Here is a 12,577-nt window from a genome sequence, read left to right as displayed (position 1 = left end):
TAGTGGGGACACTTCCAAAATAGTGATCACAACATTGGGCCCAGTGTGCAGGCACTGATCATTTAGTGAATGAAAGAACAAATGGATGGGGTGGGGTTGCCTAAGGTCACTGAATTGGGGCTGGAACTCCCAGATGCATCTTCCCACCACCCAGCTTAGCAGGTGTGAATGGAGTTCAAAATAGTGACTCAAAAGGCTGGAATTTAAAAGATAAATCTGTTGCTAAAAACCACACAACTGTGGTTCTAATCTCAACTAGAGAATTACCCAGCCCTTTGGATTTTCTGCACTGCTGCACCATTAGCATAGAAAAATGAGACTTTGTATCACTTTCCACATTCGCTTGATCTTTCCATCTGTCTCAGGTATAGGTACCTGAAGCACAGAAGCCACAAACCAAGTGTCGCCAGTGAATATTAATGGCAAATACATCTGCTTTTCCATGTAAATGCATCTATGTGCAGATGTAGCATCCATATGCATCTGGTCTCCTTTAAGTGTAATATAAAAGAGCAAATATGTGAAAATCAATGAGCTTTTGAATGTCTTGAGGCCAACCTGGTGGACTCTGAACCAAGAGTGCCAATTTGCCACTCCATAAAAAGCCATGAGGCCTCTGAGCTTGAAGGACTCCAAGGGGGAGTCCTCCATCATCTGAAATGACTGGCATGGCATGCATATCTAGGCAAATTTCATCACTGGTATAGAGAAATTGTACTATTATAAAATAGTCATTTTCCATACAAAATTGTGTGTATGCATGTGAGCGTGTGTGCGCCCACATAATATTTGCATTCACATTTAAAAATGCTGACTTTGTTAGAAATTAAACCATCTATTCTAAACAGTAATTATACTATCAATCCCATTTTTCATACTGAATGTAATTAATACTATAAACTCCAATGGGGGCTCTTTTCTACCACGAGCTTTGGGAGGGCATATGCCATACCTAGGCAATTCTCTGTACAGTGCCTGGTACATTGGCACAAAGAATTAGATGCTTAATACAGTTGTGATCATGACAGTGGGAATGCTTAAAAGAATCTGCAAAGTCATTTCTACAAGAGCTAAAAGCTGCTAGGGAAACCCAATAAATACAGTTACATCTGCACCTAGAAAGGGATTGTCCTTCTTAAGGAAATCACTGGAATCTTCCATGAGAAGTCATGACTGACTTCCCATTGCCCCTTCTTTGGCCACTTCTTCTTTTCATAAATGGCTTGGAAGCTGGAAGATGAGTACATTTTTGGCCTAGCTTGGGAGTTAAGAGACTTGGTGCACGGTGCTAAAACTGCAGCAGGTTTTCTGTGGCCTTGGGCAAATTAGGAAACCTCTCCGAGTCCATAAACTGAGTGGATTTGACTAGATGATTGATAAGGCTTTTTCCACCTCCCAAAGTGTTTTCAATCTTGTGTTCTCAGTGTCTTCTGTATTCTACTTTTGCATGAAGTCTTGTCTTTTGACCCAGTGGTTGGCTGAGCATGGACAGAGGACATGTTCATATAACTTGCATGATCATGGTTGCAGTCAGACTCACCAGGGATGACATGAGTGTTATGTGCACAGTGGATGCAGTACTTCAGAGTCCTTGACATGTATCTTGACCATAGAGATGAGTGTGACCGTCTGGGGCTGACTCCACTGTTTGGTCTGAGCCATCTGACTTTGGCAGTAGAAACATGGAGCTGGCTTGGGAGTTTTAGAAACCTTCGATGTTTTTATGAGTTTGGGTCAAATAAAATCCATGCTGATTTGTCAACTGTTTTCTCCCTGTCCATCATAACGATTTTTAGATGTGTTAGCCTCTCACCACCTTTCTCTCAGTGATAAGAATTTCTGATAATCAGAAGATCCAGGATCAAGGAGAAAAGATAGACTTTTGTGGATGTAAGAAATGGTCACATTTGGCTGCTGTTTTTAAACTGACCCTTTTGGGATCCCTGGGTGGCACAGCAGTTTGGCGCCTGCCTTTGGCCCAGGGCGCGATCCTGGAGACCCGGGATCGAATCCCACGTCGGGCTCCCGGTGCATGGAGCCTGCTTCTCCCTCTGCCTGTGTCTCTGCGCCTCTCTCTCTCTGTGACTATCATAAATAAATAAAAATTTAAAAAAAAATAAACTGACCCTTTTGATGAAGGCAGGTATAAGTGCATGCACTCAGCAAATTACTGGGAGCATGAGGCTGTGGGGCAGGGGGATGGGGTGAGGTAGTGAAGTCATAAATCAGAGATGGCTCCCGTGTTCAGAGAGCTCTCAATCGAAGGTCAGCAATGAGACATGTGCTCAAAAAAACCCACAATATAAAATGGCTGCTGATTGGTGTTATGGAGAGGGATTGAGACAGATTTCAGATCTCTAAAGGGACCAAGGGGAATTAAAGCACTTCCGGCTGTAAACATGAGGTGGCTTTCTTGGACGAGAAGGCAATTTGTTGATCTGGGCCTCAGTAGATGAGTCCAGTTCAGAAATGAATGAGGTGGTTAAACAAAATGTGATCTGTCCATACAATGGAATATCATTCAGCTTTGAAACGGAAGGAAATTCTGACCCCTTGCTACAACACGGATGAACCTTAAAAACTTGATGATGAGTAAAATACGCCAGTCGTGTGCATTTTACCACAATTCTTTTTTTAATTAAAAAGTAGAGAAAATTATCACGAGGCGAAAAAAGAAAAGCCATGAAGGGGAAGTTCTTTCAACTCTAAGACCCCACATGAACCAAAGCAAGAAAGTGAAGAAAGTGGAGTGTGTTCAGTTTGGGGGAAGGCCCATGGGAATGAGTAGTGGGAGATAAAGTGGAAAGCTGATGCCAGACCAGGGAGGACCTTAGAGGCCAGCAAAGAGCTCAGCCTCGGGTTTGTGTTTGGTTGCAAGGTGGTGAGATGCATGGAGCTTTGTGTAAGAAGCTCAGGCTGGCCGGCAGCAGATTGAGAGTGGATTGGGAAAGCTAGCTCAGAGGTCGGGGGACCAGTCCCGAGGTTGATGGTCTCAGGCAGAAGCCACAAGGATCTGCACTTGGAGGCTTCAAAGGAGGAAGAGACAGATCTGAGAAATAGTGGGAAGATGCAATGAATAGGACTCTGTAATTGATTGGATAAGGGTAATGGAGAGGAAGAAATTCAAGATGAAATAAAGCAGTAAAATTCACTTTATTTTGATGCTCTTTTCAAAAGAGTTTTAGGAACATTATCATTTTTTTTTGACATGGAGGAATTTACAGAACTTCAATACACAGAGCTGATTAGAGCAGCTCAGATGGAAGGCAAGGTGGGGAGTACACTGGTTCCAATGCTCCTAGCCCGGGGATGACCACAGCCCCCTTACTGACATGGAGAAACCCAGCCTCAGGGATGGGGAAGACCATCCTGCCATTAACAGAAAGAGGAAACTGATTTAGTTATCAATTTGATTTCAGGGCAATTTAAGGTGTTAATGTGCCATCTTGGTGATAATGATCCAGCGGTGATCACCGCACATCTGGGGCTTTAGAGAGAGGGTAAGATTGAGGTTTCCATTTGGCAGTGATCTGTGTATTGTCAGATCTGCGCCAACAGATACAGGATCAGCAGATCCTGTCAAGGTCAAGAAAGAAGAGATCTGAGGAATGAACCTCAGGAGATACCAACCTTAGGGAGATACCAACTCAGAAGAGCAGAAGGAGGAGGAGGCGCAGTGGCAAGCATGATCAGAGGTAGAACAATCAGGATCACCCCACTGTTGCCAGGTGGGGAGGGCGGAGTCTACCATGTGAACACAGCCCGTGGTCTCCTGACACACACTGTCACAGAAGTACAGATCTTGCCACCTACTTTTTTCATCTGGAGTCCATTCTTCCCATGGCAATGACAGTTCAAGTGAACCCCAGAAGCCTCTTCCCCCATTTGGTCTTTGATCTGGTCAAAATGAGCTTTTATCATCCCAAGACTTCAAAATGAGGAGGCACTCATGTAATGTTCACATGGCCAGACTTCAGTCAAGGCCTGAAAGAACAAAAGGGCAGCTTCAGCCTTGCTTCCAGGGTATAAGGCCTGGTTTGCTGCACTGGATTTGATATTTTGCAGAGTGACTGGAGTATTTTATTTACCCTAGTGAAAGTTTCTGTTCCCTTGTCAAAAATATAGATATCAGGGTTACCTCTCTCTCTGTCTCCCTCTCTCTCTCTCTCATATGCTCACTCTTGCCCTGTCTTCTCTCTCCTTCCTCCCATGTCTTTCCCTCCTCTCCCCACCTACATCTCCTGCCAGATTTGCCAATGGTTGTCTTCATGGGATCATGAGGCTTATGTAATCATAGCACCTGACTAGCTTGGTGATTGGCGTCATCACAGAACAAAAGCTGGTGATATACCAGGGTCACCTGTTTATTCTCAAGCTGTATGCATTGTTTTCTTTCTCTTGCCTTGTTTCCTAATGTGCTCAGCATCCAAAGTATATATGAAAAGATGTTCCAAGAGGCTGGACCTTATGGCAACTGTTTGTCCTTTTTCCCAGGATGGAGACACTCCAAAAAAGACAGCCTCTGCCACCGTCACGGTCACCAACACTGCTATTGCCACTGTCACTGCTACTGCCATTGTCACCGCCACTGTCACGGCCACTGCAACTACCACTGCCACAGCCACTACCACGACCACTACCACAACCATTTCCACCATCACCTCTACCATCACTACTGGCCTCATGGACAGCAGTCACCTGGAGATGGCATCCTGGGCGGCCCTGCCTCTTCTGTCCAGTAGCACTGCCAACGTCCGGAGACCCAAGCTAACCTTTGATGACTCGTATGTTGTCCCCAGATTATCATGGGCACGGTGTGAGAGTGGGGAATGGGGGTGGGTGCAGGCAGTCTGGTTTTTCTAGCACTGTGCACATGCCACTCAAAGTAAAACTCAGTGGCAACTCCTCCTCCCTACGCACCTCTGTCCCCACCAAGACATGTCTTTTGGTCCATTGTAGTCATGAAGATCTTTGACCATTTCCAAAGACAGGTGCTTCATTCTAGGTCGCTTTGTCCCCCTTTCTTATCTGTGTCCTCAGATTGGAGAGTGTGCTAGCAGCAGCTCAGTTCATTGGGGTCCACTGAATATTTGCACAGTGGAATGGTTGGGTTGGAGGGGGCACTTATTAATCCCAATGGGCCATCATGTACTTCACATCCCACTGCCAGGCTTCTTTTGAGGTTGGTGATTCTATGAATGATTGCACTCACCTAGCCTTTCGAAGGCTCTATATTAGGATGGATTTCAAGCAAAACCACTTGTGGCTCTTCATTCTTTCAGTGAATAGATGAGATGCTGGTTGTTGAAAGAGCCCGTTTTTTTTTTTTTTCTTTAGGGTTCACAACGCTGATTATTACATGCAAGAGGCAAAGAAGCTCAAGCACAAAGCTGATGCGCTGGTAGGTTTTCCCTCTCATAGTGTTCCTCCCATTGTGTTGTTGTGCTCTGAAGGGAAACAGAGCTAGCTGACTTTACAAATGGGTCAAACTTCCTCATTGCTACTCCAACATAGGGAGATTGGGGCTAGTTAATTCCTTACCCCAGAGTTCCCAAGTTCTTGCCATATACCGTTGTTGGCTTTCACATGAATCTGAAATGACTTTTGAAACCACCCTGGAGCAAGTGGGAACTCCCACTGGTTCCAATAAATCAGGACTGGTATGGGCAGAGAGCAGGTTGTGGGGAGCTGGTCAAGTGGCCCCCAAAATTGGCTTGGGGAAACCCAGACTTGTAGAAAACAAACACAGCCCCGTGCTGCATTGATGACATGTTTCTAGGCCAAGGCCTGTAGCCAGGCTAGGCCCCTACACAGACAAGGGAAGTTCTGTCATCTGGAGTTCTGAGGATGCATGGACCCTGCTGCCTCTGAGGGTCTTGGCCACTGGGATCAATGATGAGCTCAGCATATGGAATTATCTTGATTGCTCCTCCTAACTGGGGGTCTCAACCACATGTTATATTTACTTGGGAGGGCTTTAAAACAAAACTGATTCCCAAGCCATACCCCAGACAAATGGACTGAAAATTTCTGAGACGGGGGCCCAGACATGGATATTTACACTCTCTGCTGCCCTGGAGAGGACACTGGCTCAGTTCAGAGTACTCACCTTTGAGTGAACCCGAGCACAATTAGAGGTATTAGTCCAACTCCATTATTAAAAAAAAAAAAAAAAAAAAAACAAAAACCAGAAACAACAGCAACAACAAAAACAGTATCCTCCATCATGGCAGTGTGTCCATCCAAGACTTAGCTGACCCACGGTGTTTGACACCGGTGTGGGGCTGTGCTCGAGTACCACAACAGCCCCTGCACTATGACTCATGTCCCCATCAACTATGTCTGTTGCTTCCCTACTTTCTGTCATATTCTCACCATGGTCCAGATTGCTCTGGTATGGTCTACAGCTAACCTTTCTGTGGTATAAACTGGCCTTTGAAAGCTATTGTCCCCTGCTCCTGCAGACAAAAATGACAAGGCAGACTAGGTGCCTGCTCCCCTAGAGATGCTGGGGAGACTGCCTGGGTGCATCGTCTGGGCAGCCAGAGATTTGGAAGGCACTGGGTGGCAGTGCTGCTGTCTTGAAGACCAATGGTCTTCTCTGCATGTCCCTAACTCTGTGGCACCACGTGGTCCTGGAGATGACCCTGTCCAAATCAGGGCAAGAGATCACATACATGTGCCCTTGAAAAGCTGGTCTGTGGGCTCATGATGAGTGGGGCACACATGTGAGACCACGTAGGAAAGATTCAGAATGGAGAAAAATCAGAGCCACAGAAATACGTACAAAGGATTCAATGAACCAACATCACTCTGTACCTTCCAGGCTCATGTTTATGTATAGCCCCCAAATCACTTTTGGTCCAAGCAATTTAGAAAATGCATTTTAACTTGGGGAGATTCCATTCCTCCATGGGGTACAAAGACCAGTTTTGGAGGACAAAGTCAAAAAGCCAGACATTACAATGGTGCCCCACCCTACAGGCCACAGTGTGTGAAGAGATACTGAGTATATTTTTGGTATTTAAATTTCGGTGGAGATGTGTGAAAAATATATCTCAAATAGCTCCCACAGTGGCTGAAACAATGATTGAGAAACACTAATTTAGAGGAAACTATCTTTGCTAGGTTCATGTTTGTCCCAGAGCTGGAAGCCCCCCTGTAGTCTGAACCCCTCACTTTATGGATGGAAAAACTGAGGTTCTGAACCACCAATTGGCACTATGGCCGTGTAATCTTCTCTCTGGACTTCAATTTCTCCTTTTGGAAAAAGAGAGGTTTGGTTCAGGAGAGCTTTAAGAAGCTTTCCAGCTATGGGTTTTTGAATGAAAAGTCACTTCGAAAAATCAGGATGCAAAGATTAATTTCCCCATAGGAGAGTCAGTCAGAGCTCGATTACCGCAGAAAATGATCTTGTATGGCACAAGAAGGAGATAGTTTGCAAATACACATGTAGGTTTTCATAAAATCACTTTGAATTTGGTTGAAACCAATATTCTTCCACAAGAGCTTACAGTAAGGCAACTGCAGAATTCCTGCAGTGTGTAAAAGCTGAAGAACATTTATTGTAAGGAGAGTCATTTACAACAAGCGGTTCTGCAGGACCTGTAACTCATCATTTTATAGTTGTACTTAATCCTTTGCCAGAGACAGCCACTCTGCCATTTTGAGAATTGAAACCTTCACAGTTGCAAGAAAATATTTTGATAAAAGGTATACAAGAAAAATAAAATAGCTAAATCTGCATTATATTGGTTCTTTTACATAAAATTCTCTATTAGTAGAATTCTTACATCCAGCTATCAAAAATTGAAAACATTAAATACTGTTATAAAATACTCACTATAAAAGTGTCATATATAATATTCATTACACATAAAAAAGAAATCAGTATGTCTAAGTCAGTTTAATCATGACCATTATCAGGGCTAAAACCTTTTGCAATAAAATTTTACTAAACTAAAATATTTAGTAGTGCTATATTTTTTGGCGTTTTGACACACTATTTCAGACCATCATTTACAATGAAAGTGATGTGATTATTGTCAAGAGTCACACGGAAGCTTCACATTTTTCATGACAATAGCATCAATTTATTACTCGTTTCCTGGAGGTGGGGTTGATGTGCTCCCCAAGAGTTCCAAGCAAAGACTGTATATGTCAGGTGTCCCTGAGGCTTAAAAAGAGCAGAGTGCCATTTGCAGGCTCTGTCTGGAGGATGCTACAATGCCCAGTGTAGTCAACTCAAAGGACAGAAACTAGTCAAGGCAATGACTTGCATTCTGGTCCACCAAAAACTAATCACAACAGCAACAGCACCACAAATACGTTACAAAACCACACGCGATCCCTTGTCTGCATTTTTCTCTTCTCTCCCATCCTCGGTGTCATGACATAAAACCTTAGATCAGCTGTGTCATTGTCAATGCAAATTCACACATCAACACCCCCCCCAACTCCATCAGGGTTTCTCAACCTAATAATTCTCCACTTTGGGGGAGGCTGTCCTGTGTGCCTTGTGGGGTGCTCAGCAGCATCTCTGGCCTCTGCTGACTGGTCCCTCGTGCCAAGGACCCCAAATATCTCTAGACGTTGCCAAATGTGCCCTGGGCGAGGGGTGCAAAATTGCCCCAGGATTAAACCCCCCTCCTTTATATGAGGGAGAAAAGAGGCAATATTGTGTTGATGTGTCGCCTTCCTGTTTCAGTTTGAGAAATTTGGCAAAGCCGTGAATTATGCCGATGCAGCCCTGTCCTTCACCGAATGTGGCAATGCGATGGAACGTGACCCCCTGGAAGCCAAGTCTCCGTATACCATGTACTCCGAGACCGTGGAGCTCCTCAGGTTAATGGCCTTTCTGCTGCCATCTTCCCAAGCTCATTTCAGTCATAATTAGAAGCTGCTATGTTTTTTAAAAATATCATTTCCTCCTCCTAATGGTTTGTCCTCCGCATCTTCTTCTTGGAAGTCATCATAATTAGTTCTTGCCATTTTATTAATGTCATGGAACATTTATAATTGATGGACACTGCTTTTATAAATTATCCCCTTCAGAGGTTATAATGTGAGTGTGATCATTTGCAATATTCATAAAATTAAAATGGAAACGTAGCGGGTGGAAGTAAAGTATAATAATTTCACCATTTGGCATCGACACGTGTCTTTGCAAAGCTCACTTCTATAATTTGAGAAAGGTGGCGCTAGCAGGGTTTTTGTTATAAATCCCTGTTTTCTCAGAATTTCTGCCAGGGTTATTAAAAAGGGGGGGGGGGCGTTGTTCCCACACAGAGTTGGCGTTGAGGGCCGCAGGTGTGCGGTGAACTTCCTGCGCGTCTGTAATTTCAGGGAAACAGACAAGGTGGTAGCAGGGGGAGGGGTAAGAATCAGAGATAGATGAGAACAGGAGCCAGTATATTAACCACACAGATTATCAGTCTCATTTGCATGTGAAATGAAATTTCCTGGCCTATCCTTGGTCTTGCTGGAGTAGAATTTGTGAGGAATCAGAAAAATTCCTGGAAGAAGGGAAAAGAGAAGAAACGCCCACAGTTGTGTATTTTCCAGTAACGTGCAGATATTTGTAAAATAATTTAATCCCGCTCTGAAGAATGGAAAGGCATCATCACTTGCTGGATGGACTAAATAATTGCTTTTGTTGGAATGAGCGGTTCCTCACCTGATAGGTCCTTCTCTCCGGGTCATCACCTCCGGCTCCATTAGTTGCTATGCCAGGCCTGGTTTTTCCTATGTTGCCTGTGCCTGCATAAACTGTTACAAATCTGAGGTCCTTATAATTAAACCTTCAGACAAACATTGGACACATTTAGCAAGCATATTTTCCCAGCAAAGCATTCAAAAGAATGTGAACCATTATAAAGTGGGGGGGGGGGGTACTGTGCTTGCATAGAATCAGAAGATGAAGTTAAAGCCACAATAGTAAGGGGGGGGCGGGGCGGATTATGACAAAAGCAGCCTTACCTTGCCAGGCCAGATGGCCACCTTTGGCTTTCCTCTGTTGGGAGAAGCATGTAAAGCATCTCTCAGGCCTACTTTCTGTTCTGTGAAAGCCACCACCATCACCGTTCTGTAGCTTTTAAGGGGAAATTGATTTCTCAGTGTATTCAAGGCTGCCAGTGATTTGTAAAGATGCACAAGATGAAAATGCTGGCAAAAATTAAAAATCGTGGGGCAGCATTATTGAACAAACAGGGAGAAAAATCAGGGTCTTTATCCATCCAAAACTGAAAACTTTTTTTAAAGGCACTTTTTAAATTAATAAGAAAACATAAAAATGCTAATACCTAGTGTTCATATACACACACGTGCGCACATGCGCGCACTAAATTATGGTGACCTAGGCCTCTCCTTTGCTGGTGGTGGAAATGGAAATTGATCGTTGTAAATTGAGGGCAATTTGGCATTGTGGAGGAAAACCTTTACAAATGAGCATTCATATCTTTTCAGCCAGTAATTCAACTTCTGGAAATGTGAATTTCCTCCACTGAAGAAAATAATTGTAAGAGTAGAGCGAGTTATCTGTATGGTGTTCAGTTTGGCATATATTATAGCACACAATTAGAAGCAAACCAAATAATCAATCACAGAAGAGTAAGTAATTACACTGTAGTACACTCAACAGAATTCTTTGCAGCCACTGAATTGCGGGCAAGGATGGAGCTTATGTAGCTGCAGAATTATAAACACACTACATTTCTGACCATGAAAAGCATGCTTCTGCCTGTGGCCCAAGCAGGAGGGGAAATGATTTCAATAGGGTGAAATTATGAGTGTTTCCCATCTCTCTGTATTTTTCTTTGTTCTTCATTTTCTTGTAGGAAAACACATGCTCTCTTAACGATAGAGAAGCTGAGCACCATATTTTGTTTCTGGTAAAAATGCAGTGTGAGTCTTTGAGTAATATTTATTCCCAATAGAAAATACTTCTGTTTTCATAATTATTTACAGTGGAGAATGTACAGACGTTCACTTTAGAGTCAATATTTTGCAACTTTACCTTGAGTTAATTGTAGATTCCTGTGCAGTTGTAAGAAATGATCTGGAAAGTTCCTGTGGCCCCACACCTGGTTTCCCCCAACACTATCACAAATAGGACAGTGACATTGATAAAAATCAGTGGACTTTATTCAGAGTTTTACATGCACTCCTTTGTGTGCCCTCCCTCTATATGTACATTTCTTTGCATTTTCTGTAAAGCGTATATGGGTATAACTTTTTTTTAGAGAAATTTCAGTTGGGAAATAAAATGGGCTAAAGCAACTAGGTCTTCTGGTCCATGGAAGCAACTGAAGTTTCGCCATCCACTCACTTCAAAAGTGGTTGCAATTAGAGGGTGACTATAACATGAACATAGTTTTTAGTAGCATAATATTGTGTTGGAGAGATTTTTATTTCTCTCTTTTTCTCTCTGACAGTATGCTGGCCACAGAGAGCCCAGTTTTCTTCCTTCTAGTAATTATAGTGGCTCTGAGCCTTGGGAATCTGCAATAGAAATGTATTGTGCAAACAAGTGGGGCATCACAATGACTTGACATTTCTGCGATCCAACTCAAAGGCAGTTTGATTTATTACATAATAAAAATCCGTTTGCTTAATATGGCAACAACAGCAGAAGGGACCCACATCAAGTGTGCAAGTCCTTTTATTGGAAAACGTTCCCTTAACAGAAGTGGAGCCATAAGCAGGAGAAGGAGTGCCGAGTCTTGGGGGGAAGTCCCAGGGTCCCGGTGTTCTGGGGAGGCTGTTGAAAACAGGGAGTCCATGGTGCAGGCTCACCATCACCTTCTCGTAAATGAGAACTAGCCCAGGCTGCCTGCACACTTCCAACTTCCTTCTGCAACACTGAACTAACTCCATTACTTATTCCTCCACAGGCACCTGTGAAATTGCATTAAAGCTCAGACAATGATTTTATGCAATGAATTGATTTTCAAGAGTCTAAATGCCCAGAATGGGATGTGCTCAGCTAGAAGAAAAAAAAATGAGAACTGCTCCACCTTTGATCACCCCAGTGTGGAACAGTAACAATTAAAGAGAATGGAAAGACAAAATATACAAGCACCATAAATTAAGGGTGCTTAGACCTTCAAATGCTGTGAAATCGACCTTCCTTAAAAAAAAAAAAAAAAAACACTTTCGCTAGGAATATATTCAAAACCTGAGCCATTAGAAAGGGACCTTTTTAACTATGTGATTGTGGGCTCCCTGTGCCCATGTCAGTCGTAGTCATATATTATTTATCTCGTCTGTCATAAACTCAACAGAGACTGACATCTGTGGCCACTTGTCATTGCAAACCAGTCATGCCGCTGTGATGCTAGAGTGGTCCTAGAGGACAGCCTTTTGCCAACGTGTTTTTTCCATTCTTTTTTTTTTAAGTTTTTATCTAAATTCCAGTGCTTAAATAAATAAATAAATAAATAAATAAATAAATAAATAAATAAATAAATATAAATTCCAGTGATCACTGGATGTTATACTATATGTTGGCAAATTGAATCTAAACTTAAAAAAAAAAAAAACAGAAAAAAATTAAATTCCAGTTAGTTAACATAGAGAC

General features: G+C 43.0%; 1 protein-coding gene across 6 annotated transcripts in view; it reads left to right on the top strand.

Annotated features, from left to right (window-relative positions):
* AFF2 (ALF transcription elongation factor 2) overlaps positions 1-12,577 on the top strand; it is a 472,783-nt gene that overhangs the window by 441,336 nt on the left and 18,870 nt on the right. For all 6 annotated transcript variants that reach the window (XM_072817064.1, XM_072817063.1, XM_072817062.1 and 3 more), the window contains 3 exons: positions 4,495-4,784; positions 5,338-5,401; positions 8,708-8,844. In XM_072817064.1, coding sequence (XP_072673165.1) covers positions 4,495-4,784; positions 5,338-5,401; positions 8,708-8,844 — 491 coding nt within the window. The remainder of the gene's footprint in view (positions 1-4,494; positions 4,785-5,337; positions 5,402-8,707; positions 8,845-12,577) is intronic.

This window comes from Canis lupus, chromosome X (assembly GCF_048164855.1).
Source record: "Canis lupus baileyi chromosome X, mCanLup2.hap1, whole genome shotgun sequence".
NCBI classification, from domain to species: Eukaryota; Metazoa; Chordata; class Mammalia; order Carnivora; family Canidae; genus Canis; species Canis lupus.
The sequence above is the reverse complement of the archived record's forward strand: the minus strand, read 5'-3'. Positions and strand labels throughout refer to the sequence as shown.